Source organism: Rhopalosiphum padi, chromosome 1, assembly GCF_020882245.1.
Source record: "Rhopalosiphum padi isolate XX-2018 chromosome 1, ASM2088224v1, whole genome shotgun sequence".
Lineage (NCBI taxonomy): Eukaryota > Metazoa > Arthropoda > Insecta > Hemiptera > Aphididae > Rhopalosiphum > Rhopalosiphum padi.
This window is the reverse complement of record NC_083597.1, coordinates 22,247,177-22,272,063: the sequence shown is the minus strand read 5'-3', so window position 1 is coordinate 22,272,063 and position 24,887 is coordinate 22,247,177. Positions and strand designations below refer to the sequence as shown.

Below are 24,887 nucleotides of genomic sequence, written 5' to 3'. Positions count from 1 at the left end.
AACTTCGCCATAACACTAAGCGCGATTAAAATTTTTTACTATTTAGTATTTACAATAATAAAAAAAATATATTTATATTTTATACTAAAGAAGATCTTTATAGTTTTACTGTTCGAATAAATATCTCTGTCGGAAAATATTTTTTACTATTATGTGTATATATTATATTACATACCATAATATAGTTTGCGAATAAGGTTTAAATGGAATAAAATGTTATTCTCAAAATAATATGGTTCATAAAATATTTTACTGTTAAATATTAATTATATAATTGATTATCTTTATATTCTACAGTAGTTATAAACGACAAGAAATAGCGTAGGCAAAAACAAAGAATAACTGGCCTTAAAAAAAAATTTGTGGTCATATAAACATTAAAAAAAAAAAATCATAGATAATATTACAATATCAATTTCTAGTAAACCAAAAACCTATGTTTACGTTTTATTACACAGCGACATGTGTATAATATAAAAGTATATATTATATTATAATAAATTTCATCATACTATCAAACGGTTTTATTTTTTTCATTATTATTATTTATTATTATAAAATTCGTACGGTGACGGTGCAGAACCGCAGCCGCACGGCGATAATAGCGACGGCGCCGAGCCGGCATATCCTTGCAATCCGAGCCGACACGCAGCCGAAGGTCGGTGCACGTTGAACGACAGCGGTTTCAGCATGACGGGTATCAATTTCGGCAGCAGCGGCCGTTGCGGGGGCACGATGCACGGGGCCGAGGGCGACATGAACTCGGCCAAGTCGGACAGCGACAGACCGCTAACCGACGACGACGGCGCAGGCCCGCCGGACGGACAAGGCGACTGCTGCAGACGTGCACAGTAGGGACAAGGCGGCTGATCGGGAAACGGTGAACACGTACACAGTCGTGCGGGCGCGGGCGCCGGAACTGCTGCAGCCGCAGGGCAGGGGCAGGGGCTGGGGCTCGGAGCCGAACACGGGAGGTCTGGGCAGGACGATGTGGATGCGGTCGGCCAAGGTGAGTACGAGACGGTCTGGTACTGGGCAGGTCCCGTTGCTGACGGGGGGGCGCTGCAAGACGACGGACGGCAAGTGGGTTGTTGTCTGCAGGGCGGGAGGCTGTAAGGACGCGGACGCGGACAGCAGCAATGCGGCTGCCACGATCCACTGCAGGTGCAGCCTTCTTCGTCGGAGTCCGAACGATCGAGTGTTGCACACGATGGTTCTGCCGAGCGACATGTCGACGGGTTTTTGTACGAGACGTACGAGTTCGGCGTTGCCTGGACGGGATGAAAACAATAAAAAAAAAAATAATAACAATCGTTACACAATAGACCAGTGTTTCCCAACCTTTAGTTGCGGCGACTTGTTAAAAAATGTCTAGTTATGCTGTCATACTGTTATAGATTTTACTGGTTTTAGTATGATTATATAATTTACTCTTTCGATTTTATAATAATATTCCCGTGATCAGTCAAAAAAAAAAAATTCAAGACCCGTGAGTTGGAAAACACTAGAACGCAACAGATCGTACTTTGGTTTGCATATGACACGATGATTTATTCTTTTTAATAATTATAATGTCGTTCTAAAACGACGTCACTTACCTCGGCGGCTAAGAGAGTCACTGTTGCGGATAACACAGCGACGGCTATTGTTAAAGCGTTCATTTTAAAATAGCCCTGAGAAGACGGACGGCGGCAGATGACGGACGATTGTATGTGGAAAGTTTGCGTGGTGTTTGGATTTTATACTGAAAACATTTGTACATTGTTGTCCATAATTCCACGTTCTAAAAAAAAAGTTCGTTAAAAACTGATTGCACAAATGCTATCGACCGCGTATTTGTTACAAATATTATTATGTTTATTATTTGATAAAAATACGCGGAGTGATTTTTTTACCAAATAATAATAAGGTTCATTGATCTATTTCAGATATTAGAAGTTATTAAGTTTTGACCACATTTCAACTATGTTAATATACTCTAAACAAAGATGCCTCATTTACAATGTACAAATAAATAAAATTTTCTTAATTTTCACTTTCAACGTGCGTGGGTAGATAGATATTTATTTATTATTATTATTGTTTATGATGATTATAAAAATACTTAAATTTATTTTGTATTTTTTTTTTAAAATTATAAAATGTCAATAACGTATAGGTATAGAGGTAACGAGTTATTAGTTAATATTTGTATAACCCGTATCCAATCAAAAAACATGTTTCATTTTCTCCAATCTTAATATGAATAACATTTTAATATACGACAAATAATTAAGATTTTAACTATATAGAACGTTTATTGTTATTATTTTCTAAGCCAAATATTTCATTAGTTATATAATTATATTTATATACATAGTTATGATAGTATAATATAATCTATTTATTTTAAATTCTAAAAGCGGAAATAGAAAAATTAATTTTACAATGTTGTTTTTTTTTGTGGGATTCATTGTAGTTTTGATTAGAAACAAGATCAACAAGTTACAGCATTTATAGCTACATATAAATTAAAAACAGGTTATAATTTAAAAAGGTTATTTTTTAAATATTTCATTATTTTTTGAGAAAATGGCAAGATATAGTGATACCTTAAGAAATGTTAGTAAACAATAATACATTTAATTATGATTACACATTTTCTATTGATTTATTCGGGAATATTTTTACAAACATTTCAAATTTAAATACATAAGCGCTCCAAGGTATTGTCTAACTTATATTTTGAATTTCATATTATGCATTATACATTTATACATACATAAGTAGGTTTATGCGAGATGATTATACATTTTATAAATTTATATACATAATATATATTATAAATTGTATAAAAATAAAATGATAATATAGAACAATTATAATTTTTATAACCTTTAGATATGCATAATAACAATATAAATAATATGTAAAACATAAACAAAATAACTGATTTTGCAGGATTACTCTACTTTATACTGTACAACCACACTAATAATAACTACAATAGTTACTGGGAGTCTGAAAGGGGATGAATACATTGGTCTCTGCTTTCAAATAAACGATTGGTCCCCAGGGTTCGTTCAAGCTGTGTACAGACATGAGTTTGTCGCATAAAAAAATAACTATTTTTTACGTAGTAAATATGACATACCACTTTCATGACTCTTTAGGGATTTTGTAAGCGACTTCCGTTCAAAGTCATACTTAACAGAAAATCTTGACTAAAACATTAGATAAATATCATAAAACATAATTGAATATTCTTAGATATTAGTTATTTCTTATCAATCTGAATTGATAATCTAAAAATAATTTATAAATATTTTATTTTATTATTTCATTCTGAAAGTTAATGGACGTAGTATTTTTATTTTTATCTTTTACTTATTGGTTGTTTAGTGTTTAATTTTTTAATTACTCTCGTAAAGAAGAATGATATTCAGTTTAAAATCACATAAAAAAAAACAAATGTAGTAACTTATACAATATCAAAAAATTATGCAACTGGTATCGATACTTATAATAAAATACGTTCATTAGGATTACAATTTAAAATAATAAATATTTTGAGATTATACGTTGTAACTTATGATGGATATTCAATACACAACATGTTTACATTATATGTCAATGTCACAATAGTACAGTGTATATTTTATTATGAATAGAGTACATTTTTAGATTTTTATAAAATTATTGTATATTTAACTAGTAAAAAAAAACCAGCATACCTATGGCATTGTTTAGATCAGTCGCAACGATAACAAACGCTCCGTGGCACGTTTATTATTGCGGTATGCCTGCTCTGTATAGGTACATTATACACGTACATAATATAGGTGCGGTATAATAATAATATCTTTCGCACAATAATATTAGAATATAATACATAGGTTGTCATTTCGACTGGTACACGAATACATGTATACACTGATGGCGCGGTAGTATACAATTATAATTTATAAATGCTGCACAATTAAGAACCAATAATTCATTGAAGAAAACTAACAATCTTTTAAATGGTTATATTACATTAAAATTCGCATAAATTGTCGTGTGTGCGTAAAATCGACCTTTAGTCTAGGTAAAATAAAAATGAAACACTGTCATTTTTATAGTAAAAATTTATATTTTTTAAAAATCTAGGAATGCTCACTTGGCAAGCGTACTAAAATTTAGATTCCTAAATATATTTGAAATAATACAACCCAATAAACTACAATAAACTATAACTCTAAAAGAATTTGGTAGCCATGATATTTTAATAGTTATTGGTTACTATGAGTTTTCTTTTAATGGAACCGTTATAAGACTATTTATTTTTTATTTCATCGTAGCTAGTATTCAAATACTTAAAACTTAATATCAATAATCGTAACCATGTGCTGGTAACTAACTGACGGGCGGGCACAACGGGGATATATGATGTTCTAAACGTATGTTAAAATAGAAACCTATAACCGGAACACGGAAAAAAGCCAAAACCCTTGTTGGACACGAAACCGATAACTTGAAAATGTCATACGCGTTTCGGCTCCCCAATTATGTATAGGAACTAGTGTACCAGCGGACACCAATGTGATATATTGTGTTATGCTATGTTATATTGTATTAATATATTATGTTAAAAATTGAAGGGACGTCGGCGGACGCGTAACCGATATACTGCGCGCGTGTCGGACACGTGCGGCGTGCGTCAAATAACCGGCAATTTGTCCATCGATCGCTGCCGCCACACCCGTCGTCACGGTAATATACCGAGGCTGAAGTCGTCGCACGAGAAAGAGTTCATCGCGGATACGTGATTTAATACTGATATCGTAGTATGTGTAAATAATTATACTTGATTTACAAGCGATATGGTGTATGATTGATGGCTATTCCGCCAAACATCATTAAATTAATTTCGTCAGAAAAAAATGTAAAGCTATAGTAACTCACACATTATCTAAATGCATTTATTTGAATTTTTACTCGGACAGTCAATAGATTCAATACGGTTGTATAATATTCAATAGTATAAGTCGTGTATAAACAATAAACATTAGGTATGTGTGATATAAAATACGTTTAAAAACTACTGCAGTAAGCACGATTATCGTTAAAATATATTATATATCAATATAATGACACGCTTTATAAATATTTGTTAATAGCGTTCTACTTCAGTAATATTATTTTTCACTTTTCAGTATAATCATATTCCATTAAGTGTTTTAGTATTTATATAAAATACATTGTTTTTCTTAAAGATTTTGTAATTATTACATTTTTAATTATGTCTATTAAGTATATACACATTGTAACATCGACAAAGCTATATGTAAATATTATAGTTATATACGTAAATACAATTTAATAATTTAAACCATTTTTATTTTATATTTGTATAACTATATGTATTCTTCAAACAATATTTTTCAATAATAATTCTATATTATTAATAAATAATAAATATAATATAATTTTGCAAAATTGTATTAGGTTCTGTATAGTTTTCTATTTTATTAACGCATAAAGTACCTTTATCTGACCATAGTTTCTGATACAGTGAAAATATGAAAAATAATATCTTTTTGTTCTCAATCAGAGAATTTCAGTTTATTTTAGAATCAAAATATTTTACACTCCTATGTCATAAATCGTAACCCTGTAATAACTACAGGATAATACATGGATAATAGTTATAGTTGATATTATCGCACATATCACATTAGTATACATACAACATACTTATTATGATAATTGATAATATTAATACCGTAGAAATTAGTCGTGTCAAAATGGTGTGATATAGATATTTTTACTGACAACATTTTTAGAATTTTCAAAGATCGTGGTGTCAAATATCGATATAATATCACAACAATACAGCTTTAAAACGTTAAAAATATAAAATTTAAGTTTTCCTTATTTTTGTAACTGGAAAAATAAGATTGATTACACATAGAAAAAAATACATTTCGTATATTATTGTTTTTATTCGAGTTTACTGTTACGTGCTCTTGTGGATATTGCATTTCTATTCAGTGATTAAAATTATTTATCTTTTATCACTGTACATGCGTATGTAATATACAATGGTCCCAGTTTAACTTTAGATGATTTGTAAAACAACGATAATTATTTTTTATTTTTATAATTTTAATTGATTTAAAATAATATAACAATGTTGTAATAGATACTTTTGACAATCAATAAAAAAAAAATAATTTATTAATAATTTGAATAAGTTAGTATAGATTCTTGTTAATTTAACAAAATATTGTTTTAATGTATACTGTTAAAAATTATCTACTTAATATTTAGTTGACATCATTATACATACATTTGGCTAAAGGTTTTCACCCATATGTTTATACCTAAGTTATAAATTACCTTATACGTAATCTGTTAGGTAGTTATGAAGTAAACTAAATATACTTTTAAATAGAGACAGAATAAAAATAAAAATATTATTGAAACGGCTGATAGATGCAGATCAATTTTTAATCATCAATCAGATAAAATTATTAATATAATTTATCACTTATACCGACTTGAGGAAACAAAGTATTAAATAATTAACTGATGAGCTACCTTATCTAAATGCAATATGTAACAAAGGTCAGTTTTTACACACACGGTTACGGGGTTTTATAATCTGTTGATACAATATTTTACCTCCAGAAACATATATCTACTATAGTGATATTTACACACAAAGATATTTAGCAATCACATTCGCAGCAGCAGGCAATTGTTGAATGGAAAACATTAAACGAATCATGGTCTTATTACTCAATACAAAGAGGAAAAGTCTAAATGAAAAATACAAAATAATCGATATTATTAGTAGGTAAATTTGTGATATTTAAAACAATAGTATATTATAATACTATTATAGGCGGGTTATGTCAAATAAATAATGTTTATTGTATATATATATATATATTTTACCTAGACGGTTTAATTTTCATTCTTTCGTCGACGACGTTGCGGAGCGCGTCTTTTCAACGGGATCGCGAATAAACAGCTATGCGGGAGACGTATATATAGTATTATACTATAGCTATTATAAAGGTTTGCGTATCGCCCACAATGTTCGACGAGGTAATTAACAATTACCGCACCGCGGCGTTGCGGCGGGGTTGATGACGACAAGGTCGGGTGCACCGGAGACCGTATATGTGGCTATATAAATTACAATATTATTATCAACATCGAGTCTGTGGGAGAAAAACATCGTTTAGAGAGGTTTTAATTAAAACCCGTTCGAGCAGCAACTGGCGATTATGATCGTAATCCGTTTGTTGTTGTTATATATAATATTAATATATTATCGAAAACACACCGGCGCGACGTTCGTTACGATTATATTAATAATATTATTATTATTATTATTATTGTTATTAAAGGCTCAGGTAGTCAAAAGCACGCTTTTAAAATATCGTTTTTGCGATAAAATTGACGTGTCTCGAAAAGTGGCGGTGGCGGTAGACACTAGTCCAAAAAAGTTTCACCGGCTTAACCGACCGGAACGATACGACTGCGCAGTGCACTTCCAAACATTTTTAATTTACACGGGACATTTTGAACTTTTTTTTTTGCTGTTTTCGTTTTGTTACGGTTTGGTATTTCATGGAGATGTTTTGTAATTTTCGCTTTTGTATACGAGGAAACACATTTCCCCTACAAATCCAGTGCTGAAATCATACCCCAACTCGAATCTCGTGATCTGATGGTGATGATGATCAGTCGGTCGGGTAATTATTATATTGTTATGTACTTGGCGAGTTAAAAAATAATAGTCGTAAAAGAAGGCAATTGGTATAAAAGTATGATTTTTATTATTATTTACTAAGTTAAAAAGTAAGTTTCCCGCGAGTGCGTATTATGATAATGTTTTTCATAAGCACCAATGTTATTTTTTTATTAACTAAAAAAATATACTTACCTACTTAAACTTTAATTATTGGAAATATTTTTTTGATGAATTATTAAGGAAATCAAATAGAAATAACACTATTTTTTATACAGATAATAGATAGTAATAAACTAATAAAGGCAATATACAACATCAATTTTATATACAAATAACAAATATAAATAATAAACAACATTATTATGAATACATAAATACATAAATAAATTATTAAATTAGTGCGTTAGCCTATTTATACATGGATTATGAAAATATTAATTGTAATTTTAAAACGCATAAAATCAACGTAGGTTACGCAAATTAATAAAACATAAAAACATATGTTAAAAAATTGTAAGTAAATAAAATGTGTTGTAAGTAACATAGAAACATTTGGAATATATTATGTATATGAATGAATCTTTCCCAGTTCTCACCACCCATAAGAATTCCTTCGATTTAATAGTTATCAATATTATAAGTATTATATTATGTGAAATATATCAATAAATTGAGCTTTGGATTAAAAAATTAAAAAATATACTGCAAATCTGATTTTTATATTTTATTATCATTAAATATAATAAATACATATCAATATCCCATTGTAGAAACCATGCTAACTTTGTATATAGTTCGATGATATAAACTATGTTACAAGCTTAAATTATATTCATAAATAATTAATAGGAACGAATGAACGATAATTTATCATATCCACTAATCACAATAATATCAAAAGTAAATCATATAATATTATCTATTGTTTAGAACTATATAACTAATACTTATTGTTAAATCGTGCTCTCCAGTGCTCGTGTAATTAGTAAATATATAATAAACGAATAAAAACTGTTTTTTACACAATTACGTGAATACCACATTTATGTGTGTAAAAATAATACGCTCTTGTTTTAACTGTTTAGAGTATTATTATTATTATTATTATACTGACGACCATATTATAATATTATACGCACGCGCCTTTTGTTTGTGCTGTTAAACGGCTAATCCTTTCCGCATGCACGTCACCGAGCAGTGGGCCGTTTTTCCCCTGTCGTCTCGCGCGCACCGTTTCAAATGCGCTGCAAAGGCCATCAATATTAATAACTATACGAACAACAAAAACAACTACAACAATGACAACACTTCTGTGTTCCCATATCGTCGAAGTCGTCGTCGTCGTTATCGTCGCCGTTGTCGCACCGGTCGTGGCTGTTCGACCCGAGACGGATTTCGGACGACCGCTTGCGCCGGGGCCGTAACTAATCACCCCCGACCCGACGTCGGCGACCGTGTGTGGGAAAGTAAAACTTCTGGCAGCATTCGTCACGTTTGTTCGTGCGCACACGTCATTTTTTCCACTGCCTCTACGATCCCCGGCGTGAGAGTTTCTCCGTCAGCATCACGCATTTTACAAACTATATATTATCATAATGATATTATGTGTTGTATAGATACGTATAGTGCACTGTCGTATTGCATTTTACACCCGCGAATAGTTTGAGTTAGATGTATTTGGTGCCTCTAATAATAATAGGTAGCTTTTTAATTTCAAAAGATCTACCAAAATATCGGCTTTCACGTGTTATGATTTGCCGAAAGTACCTATATAGGTATAATACGTAGGTATATATGAATATAAATATATATGTAAAAACAATTACGTGATAACGTTCCAAGTCCAGCAGAATTGACGAATGTCTATAAGTACACATAGTGTATTATATTCATACGATACAACTGACTATAGTAGAAGTTTTGGAAATGTTTTTGGTAATGTTAGTGAAAGAAAAAACAACAACAATCATTATCGAAAACGTTTTCCGCGAATTGGTAAAAAAAAAACCACACAAAAAAATAAAATATTTATGATCAGGTGATGTATTCAAATCATAACTATTGTTTACTCACATACATTATTATGTGTGTCTGTATAGACCCCTCCACGATGGAAAATTATTATAAACAAAATAATATAGGATGCGTATAAAGTGCTTGAATTACAAATTAAATTCACCAGTCAATACAACGGTAGTTCGCGGGGAGCAGTCTATACTGAAATAATTTTTTGGCTTGCGTTTACAATAATTTAAACAAATGTGTTTATACATACATATATAAAAAATAATAATAAAACAACGGAACAGACTAAACTAGATTCATTATATTGACGAGTTGAATATTTTGTTCTTTAAATAATATCTATATATACATAGTTGGTTATACGGATGTAAATAAACAACGTATTTCATAAACAGTTCAAATTATTTACATTATTCACCATTTCTTTGCGATGCACAAATTTTTTCACAATTATTTTTACTATAACGAACATATACCAATATAGGTAACATTAATCACGACAAAAATAAATGTTCAACACCATATTATTTCTACGTAATGTTTTATTGAATTGTATTGTAGTACAATTAGCAAATTATAAATATCTCATATATTATATCAGAAATTCTAATTAAGGATTTTATTTATTCGTGAATTTTAAAGTTTAATTACAGACAGGACACAGAAACCTAGGTAAATACTTACAAAAAATGCTACGAATATATTACTGTTTTTATCCTCTAATCATATCTATAACTTTATACCTAAAGGAATAATCGTATAATTACTTTATAATTCTAATAGAAATTATTATATGAAATAAAATAAAATCATATTAATCATAATATATATAATCTATCATTATTTCAATTATTAATCATCTCTGTTATTTATTGGTGAATAACATTTATCTGAAAATATAATACAACATTAATATTGTGTTTTTAACTAATTATTATAAATGTAAATAAGGTCACAGCGATATATTATGCTACATAGCTATACATAGCCATTATAATAAATATGTACTTATATATAATAATGTTACATACAACTATAATAAACGATAAAAATAATAAATAATAATATTCGTATTATATTAATATAATAATTATTATAACCGGAACTAATTACCATTAAGTTTTTGTCACATAAAATCGACATTATATCGTTTTAAACTTATAAGTCATAAACACATTATAAAAATATGAGATCTACAGCATAATATTGGTTTTTTCTTGTAATTTAATTGTACCTAGCCTAAATTTAATTTTTCGTTTACCCATTTTATTTATTTTACATAATGTATTAAGTATATTATATAATTTCTCAGTGAACTTAGGTACGTGGAAAAGTTTTAAGATTTATTAAAAAATTACGCAAGGGGCCTTATATATGTAAATATAATAACGGTCGTATTCAAAATCAGTATCGCATAACCTCTCACCTCTGCAGTAATTTGTCATTACTACTAAAAGGAATCGAAATTGAAACCGAAGAGGGTGTGTGCAGTGGGGCTTTTTGGCGTGGGCCGTGATCGTAAAAGCCGTGGTAAAATTTACCCTATCAAAAGACATCGTGTGCCTTTTCCAAGACAGTCTTTTAGGTCCCTATGTAAATTTCCTCATCTGACGAGATAAACTCTGAGGAACAAGTCTCTTACACGGTCGTATAAACAGCGTTATCTCTTCGCCAATTAAAACCAACGAATATCACTTATGCAAATGTATCGTATCTCTCTCACTCTCTTGTTTCTCGCTCACTCACTCACCACTCCATGGTTGTTACCTCTTCCGTGTGCCGTTTTTGAACTCAAATTATAAATCCATAGTGATACGGGAAAATGCCGTAAATTAACATCACAAGAACGGAATCATTTTTTGATAATCGGATTCACGAACAATTTATGGCTTTTGTTTAAGAAATTAAATTCGCTGCTAAAATATCAGGTAAATGTTGAATATCAAGATATTTTGTTAAAATTATACGTATTTTTAATTGTCATCTTTCATTATTTAAAAATACATTACAATTTACAATTAACTACTACAGACTTCTGAATAAAATTATGACTTATGATTATGTTTATATAAAATTATAAATTATATACTTATATAAACATTATACTTATTATATGTAGGTATTATAATGTATGTTTAATATCATTAATTTAAAATAAGATAATATACATTTCAAATATAATGGATCATATAATATGGTAAACTTAGTACTTTGAAATGTCGAATGTATCTAAACAATTATCGTTTGATTAAAATAATAGATACTTTAATATTATTCAAATAATATTTGAAGATATATTATGCAATATTTATGTACCTAAACTAAATTGATAAATACATAAAAATTGTTTAATTAAAATATGTTTACACCTACACTATCCTTAAAAATAAATAATTTACTTAGAATCGTTTTTTTCGAATAGAATAATCCATCATTGATTTCAATTATTTAAAATGTAATACATCATCATTTTTATTGTAACTCAATGACGACTATATTTAAGTATATCTAAACTTTACTGCAGCATTGTGAGGTTTCTGATTTTATTTAGTATTATTATTTATTTATCAACCAACAAAAAATTAAAATACTGTATCTTACGTTATAGGAAAGCAAGGTCGATAAGATTTACTGTTTTAAAACTGAATGATTTACTTTAATGCTTCTTCTAAAGAAGTTGAATGAAGAAACTTTACTTTAGATGTACATAAAAATAAAAAATTGTCGATTTAGTCTAAGAATTTCAAAGTCATAAAAAAGTTAAGACTTCTAACGAAAATAAATTCATAAAATATTATTTTTCTTATTTAAAGATAAGCTTAACCGGATAATATTAACACAAAGAATTTGAGATGAATACATAAAACGCCTTTTAAATCCTATGCGTCACGTGCAGGAACAATTTTCTGTTTAACGGATTTTTATTGGCCCCTTTTTAAGATTAAACGGTGCTTACAAGAACTGCATTTTAATTATCATTTAAAAACTATATTAATAAAAGCCATTTTCATTTAACAATTTATAAGCTGAAAGTTTATCAAAGTTAAATAAAACTATAGTTCAACGAATAATTATGTTTTACTCAAGTGAATTATTTGAAAGTATATAAATAAATTGAATAAATACTTTGTAATTAAAAATACACCAAAAAATGAATATAAAATGAAAATCCCAATTCAATTTATTACATTTCAGATTACAGATAAGTTTCTAATAATTCATTAAGAATATTTTAAGAAATTGTAGGCACCAACCTGTATTAAGTATAGCTTCGATAATATAAAATATTTGGGCGTCACCGTTTTTGGCCAAAATGTACCCTTCCCTTTTCGGCCAAAACTTACTGTTTACTTTTCGGCCACTGTTCCTTTTCGGCCAGCACAGTTTTCTTTTAACAACTTATGAGTTATGATTGTATCCAAAAATGTGATTTTTTTTTTAAATTATTACCTACCTAATATTTTATGAAAACATGATAAAATAATAGTATATTATATAAGTATATATTGTATAGGTATTATAATACTATATTAATTTTTATTCGAATAATGTATTATATTATAACATTTTATTGTAACATTTTGTTATTTTATATTATTTTATTTTATTATTTTTTCATAAAGTATTAGGTAGGTAATAATTTTTTTTTTTAAAAATCATAGTTTTGGATACAATCATAACTCATAAGTTGTTAAAACTGTGCTGGCCGAAAAGGGAACTGTAAGTGTTGGCCGAAAAGTGACACTGGCCGAAAATGGAAGGGTATATTTTCGCCGAATAGGGGACCGCCCAACTATTTAGTGATCTTTTATATTAAACTAACCTTTAATGGTGCCTATATAATGTGCCTATAATATAAAAATGATGTATTATATTAGATCTTCTCAATTTATACAAACAACTAGTTATATGTTATACCTATAATGTATACACAATAATATAATAAATAAACTAATTGACAGCCGATTTATATTAAATATGTTTAAATTTTATATTACTTAGTACATGCTGAGCTATAAATAAAATGTTGACTTTTAACTCAAATGTAGAAAATATAATGAGACTAAATATCATTTTAAATTATATTTTTAAATTTATTATTCATATAAAAACACTGATTATTTACCAGACAATTTAACTCTATACCAATTTAGTATTTAAGTCAATAAAAATATTTATCTCATTTTGTTTAACGATAAAAAGTTTCCTTTCAAAGAAGTCACTGAAAACAGTTATGTTTAGTAGTGGCTACTAGCCATCGAGATTTTTGCAGCATTGACGAAAAAAATGCTTTCTTTAATTATAGAACTATAGTAGAGAAAAAGTGCTATTTTATAAAAAAAATATTAATATCATATATAGATTTAATAATTCTTCGTAGTTTTTTTGTATTTTGCATGTGGATCTACTGTTTCCGCAACAATAAAAGACCCCGAGTAATTAATAGTTTTATGAATGTATTCGTGTCTATTTAGTATTGAATATGCGTTAGTTAGTATTAGTGACTCAAGTTGGATTTATTTCATTTTGAACCATTGAAAGAAGAGTTTATTATCAATCACGCTATATTTACTAAAAAAAAAAAAATCATTTTTCTAACTAAAGTAGAAACAGGTACATATTTTTCATAACTTTTATAATTTTACAATAAAAATTGTAATGTTTTTATTTTTTAAATTTTAGTATTTAGTGATGTATATTATATTTTTAAATATATATATTTAACCATAAAAATTGTAGGTATATAGCGACGATAATGTATTCGACTAAAAATGTATTTCTAATTTGCATACTAGATTGTATTAGCGTTATAGTTTAATAAATGTATTATATATTTATACGTTTACCCAATTTTAAATTTGTATAATTAATTAAAAATATTAAAATGTATATACTCTTATAAACGAATAGGAAAACTATTTGACGGAGGTACTAGTTGTGTTATAATTATATGAACATGTATTTTAAACTACATTTTTTGGATTTATTATTTAAAAATAAATTATTCAGAATAATACGTTTGTACACCTGTATTGTTTAAAGTTTAAAGGTACCTATATTATTTGAAAACGAATTCCATGTAAGTACAAATATATAGTATCAATTCTAATATTTTTGCTTACTATGTCTAGATAATAATATTATAGGTAGTGTATATTTTTCAAACTTTGCTTAAAGTGAAGTGATGTGGTGAATCTACATGCAATACTCTTAATATTTTTACCAAATAGAAACAATATGTCGTATCAACGAGGTTCAATATTATTGTACCAAATTGTATTACTGTATTACTAATAAATATCGTAATCAATATTTAGAGTTTATTATATTATTATTATATAAAGACTAAACAATAACAAATTGAAAAGGTTATTTTTAATAACCACCGAAAATTATTTTCAGTTGTTGTTTTTAATACAATTGTGGATATCAATACATGTCAAATGACAGATAGGTAATTATAATATTATGACGTTATTTGTTTAGAGACTATATTGACTAATAATACCTAATAATGAATAGTAAGTTAGGCTTTTCGTGAATAACCCCGTTGCACTGCGATTGGAAGGAATTTGAAGTACTATGTATTTACGACGATATTGCGCTAAAGTGGGATAGAAAGTTATAAATAATAATACCTCATAACAGTCATAATAATATAAACGACGAGCAGTTGCTTGTGGGATGTTTTGCATCCGTGCGTCTCATCAGACGTCTGACACGCCTACTCTGCAACTATATTGTAACATATAGGTGCTATCCCGATCCCTGAGGTGGTTTCCAAGGTCCCTGGCCAGAATCTCATCAACCTTGCGGCCAATCCGGCATATTATGCAAATTCGCGGCTATATTATATTTTGCCGTTTATATATAAAATATATGTATATATAAATATGAGATTTCATGATACGTTTTTAAACGGTTCTTCGTCCCGCACAGCTTCACTCCGACCCACGATGGCAGTGTAGCTATCCCTCCGCACGACACGGCCTCCGGGCCAACTTCCTTATTGTTATGTATAGGATTTGACGACACCATATAGATGCAGGAAGATTGTCCTTATATTATTAGATTCCAGCAGTTATTATTATATTGTTTCGCGCGCCATAAACATCATTATACAGCTAGCAGCTATATATATATGTAATATACACACCCCACTCGAATTTGTGCAGTCGGTGGCTACAGTTACGGCAACAGGAGCCCCGAGGGTTGTGAGAAAAAAAATCGTTCTTCGGTGACAGAAAAGACAATTACCTGCAGCAGTGCCTATATATATATATAAACATTGGCAAAAGTGCAGAAAATCCGCCCGGCCATTCAACCACAATAATCATCATCGTATATATGTGATTACTGAATGATGAACAGCGTAAAATTATTAAACGTTTCTATAATATATATAGTCAGTCAAATTCGTATATACGTGTTTTTTACGTGTTATACAAATACAATTGAATTTTCATTGTAATATAATCTAAACAATAGTATTGTTACTTTGTTAAAGATGTAATATTCTTCATGGCTTTTTTTCTTATATAATCGAGTTGGAAACTAGATATTGAAATTAAAATATTTGGAATCATTTCTAAACTGCAATGGTATAATACAATACATCATTAATTTTTTCCATCTATCAAATAGTTCAGGTCTAGTTTTTAATACGCCTAAAAGTACAGAACACATCTATGAAACGTGTTGAATAGAGCACTTAAATACACTAAATTTATCCAAGAAGTATATAATATGAACATATTAATTAGTGTTTGGAGAATATAGACGAAAATAATATCAAAATCATAAAAATTTAGTCTTTTGTAATTGAGCCACTGTGATGTGTATCATGTAGGCAGAAATTAACGAATTGCATATAAATGTCAAAATAAAATTTTAAGTTTTGTTCAGTATTTTCACCGTGGTTAAGATTATAAAGGAAACAGTAGAAAAGGCTTTGTATTAATTAAGTAGCACCCATGCACATAGAATTGTAGCAGAAACTTAATAATTATGAAAGAAGTCTAGAATTAATATATTATAAATTGTTTCAAACAGTTTAATTAATACTACGTTGGAGGAAAAACGACCGGAAACGTAATTTTACACATTATAACAATAAATTATGATTCAATACTGTATCATAGATTTGTAGAAATCTAACAAACACGATACACGAATAACATTAATAACGCGAATTTCTTTTAACAAGTTATACGTTTTCTAAGTAACGTATAATTAAAGCATTTTTCATGATGAATTATATTACACAATATTCATAGGTATTTAGTCGTTATACGAGTAAATTACATACAAATACCAGAAGATTATTTAAACGACTTTGAAATATTTTTATTTTTTAGAAGTGTTGCGATATAATGTGTTGTTTTATATTCAAGCTATCTATAGTTTTACCGTTAAGATTAAAAGAACAATCTAAATGAAGAATGTTATGTCGAGAAATAAATTATTACATTTACAACACAGATACGTACTGCCTTGTTTGAAGTAATACTACTAATAATTGATAATATTATTTGAAAATCTGATTCAATTCGATGCTTGTATATTTTTGAAATTTGCAAGCCTTTCCTTTGCCTGTTAAATGGAAAAACATGAATGATTCAAAAATATAGTAAAATATTGTTACTTAGAACGCCATCTGTTATTCTAACCACCGGTTCCAGAGTTGATGTTAAAAATGAACAGATAGCGCTTACAAATTATTACACGCGTAACAAGATAAATTATAACGTCTATTATAAGCATTATTATAATAATAATATTAATTACTACGATGGGTTATAACTTATAATATTGAATTAAATATATTTTTTTATGTTTATATGTGAATTCGAATAATCTATTATTGATACTTCCTAATTAAAATTAATTTATTAATTAAGAATAACTTGTTTTATTTATTTTTTTAATATTTAATATTAATATACCTAATACTAAATTCCAAGTTTCTTAGTTCCATCTTGGACATAAATAATGAACAAAATTAATTCTTGAATAGCAAGAGTTTATACCGAGGTCTCTATAAAGGTGATCGAGATCTTTATTTCATTTATTCCAATTTCTAAACAGTAAATCCACAAATATAGCCTATATGTACTAATTTTTAATATAAACTAAAAAATCGGGTTCACGATTTGTCTTTTTAGTTATTTTGTATTTAGAATATTTAGAAACTAATTATATTATATACTTCGATTCTTATAGATGTTTATAGCTAAATTTATAAACAGTACCAACAGAATATAACAAGTCTTTATATGAAAAACTGACAAATACTCAATCCGTCGTTATTTTTACATAAATCGTGGATTCATTATTCGTAAGTCAAAACAAAGTTTCTTTAAGAACAAACAATAATATTTTTGAAACAATGTTGACAAATATAGGCAATCAACGCGTGTTTTTATTTTAATAAGATCCAATATCTCTAAAAAAATGTTTCAAAAACAAAAAAAGAATATATCAAAGTTGTATATAAATAGTACATGGAAACTAGAACAGTTGTTAAAAATTATTATAATATATTAGTCATTTGAATTAAGACTACTTTATTATTTATGATTATTTTCCAAAAGATTAATTATGTATGCATATACTTGCGTTGGCTCATATATTATAACTGACTATAGTATTATATAATGGTATAATAATAATAATAATATTTAATTCATTATATAAGCGCAGGTTGAATACTTACTTATAAAAATCATACATCATTTAATATTTTAATGATATATATTGATATAATTGTAAAACAAATAATAATCGCTCGGTGACTACCTAGGAATCGTATTGTGTTGACGATTTTATAAATAATTTTAATATTGAAAAGAGTAATCGATCTAAAGGCGTTTACATAATAACAATTAATATTAGGTACACATTAAATTACGAGCGACCTGACTAGACTATTTTATGTGTTTGATTGAGCTACAAAACCGTTAAGTGGCAGGGGGAGGACAAAAATATTAGGAAAGATATATTAAGGCCCCTTAAAAAGTTACAGATAGATATCAGTTAGATAATAATACAGATGATGATTGGAAGTACTCGGCAAACCAATTAGTAGGGTGTATAATTTAAAAAAATAATTTCTTTATAAAATTTCAATCACATAACATTATTTTGTCTCTATAACATAAAGTAATTATATTAAATAAACAGAATACGTTTTTGGTTATCTTAAATGATAACAATATCGATATATTTTATTATTGTCACAGTGCCAGTTATTTTTGCCCCGAAAAATAAAGGCAGTTTATCAATTGTGCTAAAAATTACTTTTAAATTTTAGGGTTGATAGAAAAATTGCGCTCAAAACATTTTACAATACCTAACGAAAACTTATTAGTTAGTTACGAGTATAATTATATAATAAATGAACACATTAAACGATTTTTTTGTAAGTATTCTTAATACCTGCATAATATAAAATAAATAAATAAATAATTTTTTTTCTTCACTTTTAACAAGTTACTTTACTTGCGTGATAAAATATACGTAATAATAACATTTCATAAACTTCCAGATACTGTTATAAATTATATTATAACTAGTCACTTTAACCAGTAATCAATTGATCAATAAATACGTTTTTAATTTTCAATCAGTTTAGTTTATAAGTTATAAGTAGATTGTTTATGTCTATGTCGATGAAATTGATCGAACAAAAATATTTTTATATCCGAAACTTGAAAGTAAACAAATTTGACTATTTGAGTACAAGTGCAATTGGTATACTGGCCCTAAAATACAAGGAGCACAATTGGTACACTGACCTTAAAAAAACTTTGTTTTAGGTGCAATTGGTCTATGCCCAAAATGGACGGTACTCTTTTCGCCCAAAACTGACCCTTCGCTTTTCGCCCACGTCTCTTTTCGCCCAAATATTTTAAAACTACTTTCCCTTTTCGCCCAAAAATATTATATAGCACTTTCCGACCAAATTTTTATAATACACACTTTGGAACACTTACTTTAAATTATTTATATCTAAAATAATAATAAATTTGTTATATTTAAATTATTTATTTGTGTTAATTAGTTTTATAAAGCCATTTAGCATTACCCAGAGAGTACCACGAGGAGGCGGCTTCTATTACTCTCCAAAAATGTATTGTGTTTTTGTACATTAATATAAAACTGAAGTCTACATTAAATTAAATAGTTTACATTTACAAAGGTGTCCCAAAGATAAAAAAATTATAGATCGACAGCGAATAAATGAAGAAAAAATACAAAAATATAAAGCAGGAACAATTAATCGGAATGATTTTATTAAATCAATGTCATTTAACTATTCTATTTAATATTATACTATCAAAATGTTGACGATTTATACTTTTGATAATAACTTACTCTTGTATTATTTAAAAATTATATTAATGTACAAAAACTGTACAAAAACACAATACATTTTTGGAGAGTAATAGAAGCCGCCTCCTCGTGGTACTCTCTGGGTAATGCTAAATGGCTTTATAAAACTAATTAACACAAATAAATAATTTAAATATAACAAATTTATTATTATGTTAGATATAAATAATTTAAAGTATGTGTTCCCAAAGTGTGTATTATAAAAATTTGGTCGAAAAGTGCTATATAATATTCTTGGGCGAAAAGGGAAAGTAGTTTTAAAATATTTGGGCGAAAAGAGACGTGGGCAAAAAGCGAAGGGTCATTTTTGGGCGAACGGGGTATTGCCCCCCAAAATAAGGACGGCTCAATTTGAGCTCACAGATACCTATTTGGAAGGGAGTGGGGAGTTTGGTAAATATAGCAATAAGCTAACATAGGTATACCGAGCGACCTAACCTATATAGTTGACAATAGCAGTTATCTCCACGTGGCTAGACCTACCAGCTCTGGTCGCCAAGTTTTAATTCAAATTTCGCACACATATTTATTGAGATTCTGCGAGTGTTCTTTTTTCATTGTTCAACCCCTATAAGTCACTATAGGGTGGCTCATACATGAATTTTATTTTAGCTAACGGAAATCGAATAATTTTTTTTATATATGGAATTGCCATTGTGGTAACAGAAAAACAATTTTTAGAAAGTTTACAGTAGCCGACCCACCATGCGTTTCTATTATGGGATTCTTTTCAAAAAAATAAAATAATATTAAATTAATGACAAAAGGTTATGTCTATAGTATGTTTGTAACTTATAAGCTCAAAAACTAATTGGAGTTAGGTTTGAGGTTATACAACTAGTTTCTGAAAAATATAAAAATATATTTTATGCATGTTACATTATATAGGAAAAACAAATCACATAATTAAAAGTAACCAGTTACCAGTTACCTACTGAATTTTTATAAACAACCACAATCAAAATATAATTTTTATTGCGGTTAATCCTAACTATCACCACCTCAGCAAAATCTATAAACGTATCTATCGACCACGTTCTTGCGGTATGTTAAACATGCTTAAAATAAAGTTACATTTATTCGTTCTGATTTTCATCTTGTTTGGTTTAATAACATTAGAGTCATCTGCAATCTGTCACCACAAAATAACCCTAAATAATACACACCGCGCGCGTATCCCGACCGCAGTATAACCCCAAAACGGTAATGTCATCGCGAGAGGGTCCTCGGGCTACAGCGCATTCATTATTAATAATAATGGCCAATTGAGTTCTCCCCTTTAATACAATCTTTCTCATATGTATATATATATACTTAGTACTTACATTATATGATTCTCTTGTGACCTAGTCGTGTGCGGAATACGCATGTGCATACAGGCAAGTCTCGTGGGACTCATTAGGGAAATGTGTATTTATTTTCTACGTCCTCCCCGGAAAAAAAACAACAGACACATTTTGTTTTATTTAAAATAACACGCGCCGGTCGTGTGTGTTTTCGTAAATATGCGTTAATTATTCAGTTTGTCACGTGGGTCTGTTCCGATTTCTTGGCACAGATTTGCGAACATTTTATTACACGCATGCGTGTGCTATTCATTGATTCATTTTTCCATTTTTGGACTTGTTCCACTGCAAAAATATACGTATGTGTATGTTGCTGCTGAATGAATCCGTCAGCTTATAGAGCGAAATTTTATTCACAATAATAACTGTGTTGCGTTTAACAAATACGCGGTGGTGTGGTGCGTTTACTGTAGAAACATTTTTAAGTCCCGCACGCGCTCGCTATAATACTTAGTACTTACGTTTAAAATTGAGTCGTGATTTTCGTCGAACAGTCATAATTTTTAATGCTTGGATCGATATTATGATACCTTACGTCTGTGGTTACTTGCAATTATCTATCGGATTGATAGAACCTGCATTTCAATTTCTTATATTTTGTGATTTTGTGATTTCGTTTTTTTTTTTTTTAACATATCACAAATTATTAATTTCTTACATAATTTATTAAGTTTCTTTTATGCAACTTTCAGTGACTTTAATTAGAGTTATCTTTAATGATTTTTTTTATCCATTCAATTGGATCTTATTGTATTTATAATTTTCTATTAAATGTTGAAAAATCTTATAGATGATATTTTATTCGATTCGTTTTGAAAATTTTAAATATACTAATACATTAAAGATGAATTGTATATCCGTTAAACACGCACATTATAATATTTGTATTAGAATTTTGCACCTATATTGACCATACACAATAAACAACCAGTCCATTTTTTTAAGTTACCCGTTGCAATGTGTTTTTGATTGATCAGTTTTCCAATGCAGGTTTATTTGTTTACAATATGTTATTATTATATCCATCATTATACTTGATTGAATATAAAAATCTGCATTGTGTATATTATTGTTTATAAAATAAAGAAACGTTCGTTTGTCTGTCTGTTCAATGTATAAATTAATAGAAAAACAGAATATCGCGTTATTTATATTATGAAAGAAGAAAAAGATAATGATATACAAATTATTTTACTCTACGACTGAAACTATACAACTGCAGGAGCTCATTATCAACATTAATTGGTTTGTTATATAGGCAGAAAATATTAAACGCATGTATATCATAATATATTATAGTATTCGATTTTAAATGTTGTAATTGCCCCTGGCTCGCCACAAGGTAATATAAATCCTAAGATTGTATTACAGTAAAAACTCAATACCAGTGAAGTATACACGTGCATTATAGACATTTAGGTTGTTTGAGCGATGCAACTAAAGTCTAAGTAACTAAGTAGTAAGTTATATCAGTATATATTACCATGATAATACTGAGCAGACGATAGGGGAGGTAATATAACGACTAAACTGAAAAACAAAAAGACATTCAGAATATCGTCGCCATCGTCATAAAATCACGTAACTAAACGGTTGACATTTTAGAACTTCGAGGAATCTGTCTTCAGGCGCCCCTCCGCCGCTCGTAATATACAGTTTATAATATAATAATCACGCGGGGACTTATGAGGTTTTATTACAATCTATCATAATACAAGACTGGCGGTGGCGGGAAACAGTCACATACACACACACACACTTATATACATATTTGCGATGGTCTCGTTTAATAACTGCTAGTATAATAATAATATTATATGTATAATACTAGAACAGTAGTTGTATATATATATATATATATATATATAATATTTCAGTTGCGTCGAGCGCAGTCCGTCGTCGTCTTCTTCGTCGCGCGGTGATCTTGAAATAGCGTCGGTACGTCGTGCCAAGAAACACCCGCCACTCTTCTACCCTACCGTCACCTCCCGTCATCGTTCTCTCCTTCTCTCCGTCCGCCCGACGAGGAGGAGATCGCAGCAGACTTCTTAACCCTTCTTCGCCCACCCCGACCCTTTTCCTCGGGCACCAAGAGTCAATGCTCTGAGGAATTGTCGTCGTCATCGTCGTCGGTCTGCCGGATTCGTCGTCGTCGTCGTTTATTGACTGCGCGTCTACACGCACACCGACTCACACGAGACCAAATTTAGATCCAGAATGCTTTCTCACACACGCACGCAGACAATAACCGTTGTTGTTGTCGAGAAACTTTGACTCCATAAAAAATAATAATATGACCATAATATGTGTCTGTATGTGTATGTGAGTATGGCGTAGTGGGTGGGTGTGGGGGTAAGTTTGAGAACCAAGCGTGACGCGCCATGCGCGTGATGTGCGAGAATTTCGAGGGAAAAATATTCTATTTTTTGACAGTGGGCCAACAGACGACGCGTTTTATTGTTTTTTTTTATTTTTATTATTATTGTAAATTGTAATTTATTTTTTTTTTTGTACGATTATTATTACGGTAATATACGTAAAATTATTATTGTACGTTCGTCCGAGAGTTAACGACAGAAAAAGACACAGATTCGTTACCCACCGAAAGTCTCTCGCTATTATGCGCATACACGTGTTTAAATGAATGGGTACTTACATGAAATCGCAACGTGAAGTCGATTATCGAGCATAATTTTTAGCGTATACGTCGAATTCGATTCCCGGTGATGCTGTTGTTACAGTCGACGCGCCGAAGAGCACGCGGTAGATTTGCGGCCCGTTGTCATATTCATGCGTATTTGACGATTGGCGGTGTTCGCCAAAAAAAAAAAGTTGTCTCCAAAGCCATCTCGAACATTTGAGCAATTATTGCCTTTACGATTTGTAAGTAGTTTATTTTATATCCCGTTCAAAGTTTTTCATTATATGGCTCTAAGCTCGGATTCTGCAGCTCTGTTTAGTATAATATCATATGTCTACAATACGTACTACCAGCGCTGGATGGATTAAGTGTCGGCTTACCGAGATTTAAAACGTTTACCAGCCCAAAACCCTTTGAAATGGTTTAGAAAAATGCGGAGTTTAATATACTGAATCCACCAAAATATAATCCGACCCGCCGTCGATGAGTCGAGTTCGGTAACTCGCTGGTGCTATACCGCGGTTCTGCAATGTACGGTATTGATGATAACGGCTAGAACCGCGGTACATGAGGCCGATGATTAGACGTGATAATTTCGTATACACGGACACACGGTTAATAGTTTTTTGATGTCCGAAACGTAAATACTATTATGAAAATATGTACGTTTTAATAATAATAGCTTTTCCTCGGAACAATGTGCACACTGCACGCCGCGTAACTATAAATAAATAAATATTTATTTCGCGGTAAC

The 24,887-nt window shown here is 29.5% G+C and overlaps 1 protein-coding gene across 1 annotated transcript; it reads right to left on the bottom strand.

Annotated features, from left to right (window-relative positions):
- Positions 1-325: 325 nt before the first annotated feature.
- On the bottom strand, positions 326-24,785 carry LOC132917194 (keratinocyte proline-rich protein-like). The gene is made up of 3 exons (XM_060977811.1): positions 24,149-24,785; positions 1,599-1,783; positions 326-1,271 (listed from the first exon to the last, which is right to left on the bottom strand). The coding sequence occupies exons 2-3, from the start codon at positions 1,659-1,661 to the stop codon at positions 543-545; spliced, it is 792 nt and encodes a 263-aa protein (XP_060833794.1). The 5' UTR covers positions 1,662-1,783; positions 24,149-24,785; the 3' UTR covers positions 326-542.
- Between the last annotated feature and the right edge of the window lie 102 nt (positions 24,786-24,887).

Excerpts from the sequence above, each read along its gene's own strand:
- LOC132917194 (XM_060977811.1), bottom strand. The coding sequence starts at position 1,661 with ATGAACGCTTTAACAATAGCCGTCGCTGTGTTATCCGCAACAGTGACT. Across the intron at positions 1,272-1,598 it reads TGACTCTCTTAGCCGCCGAG|GCAACGCCGAACTCGTACGT; the intron begins GTAAGTGACGTC and ends CATCCCGTCCAG.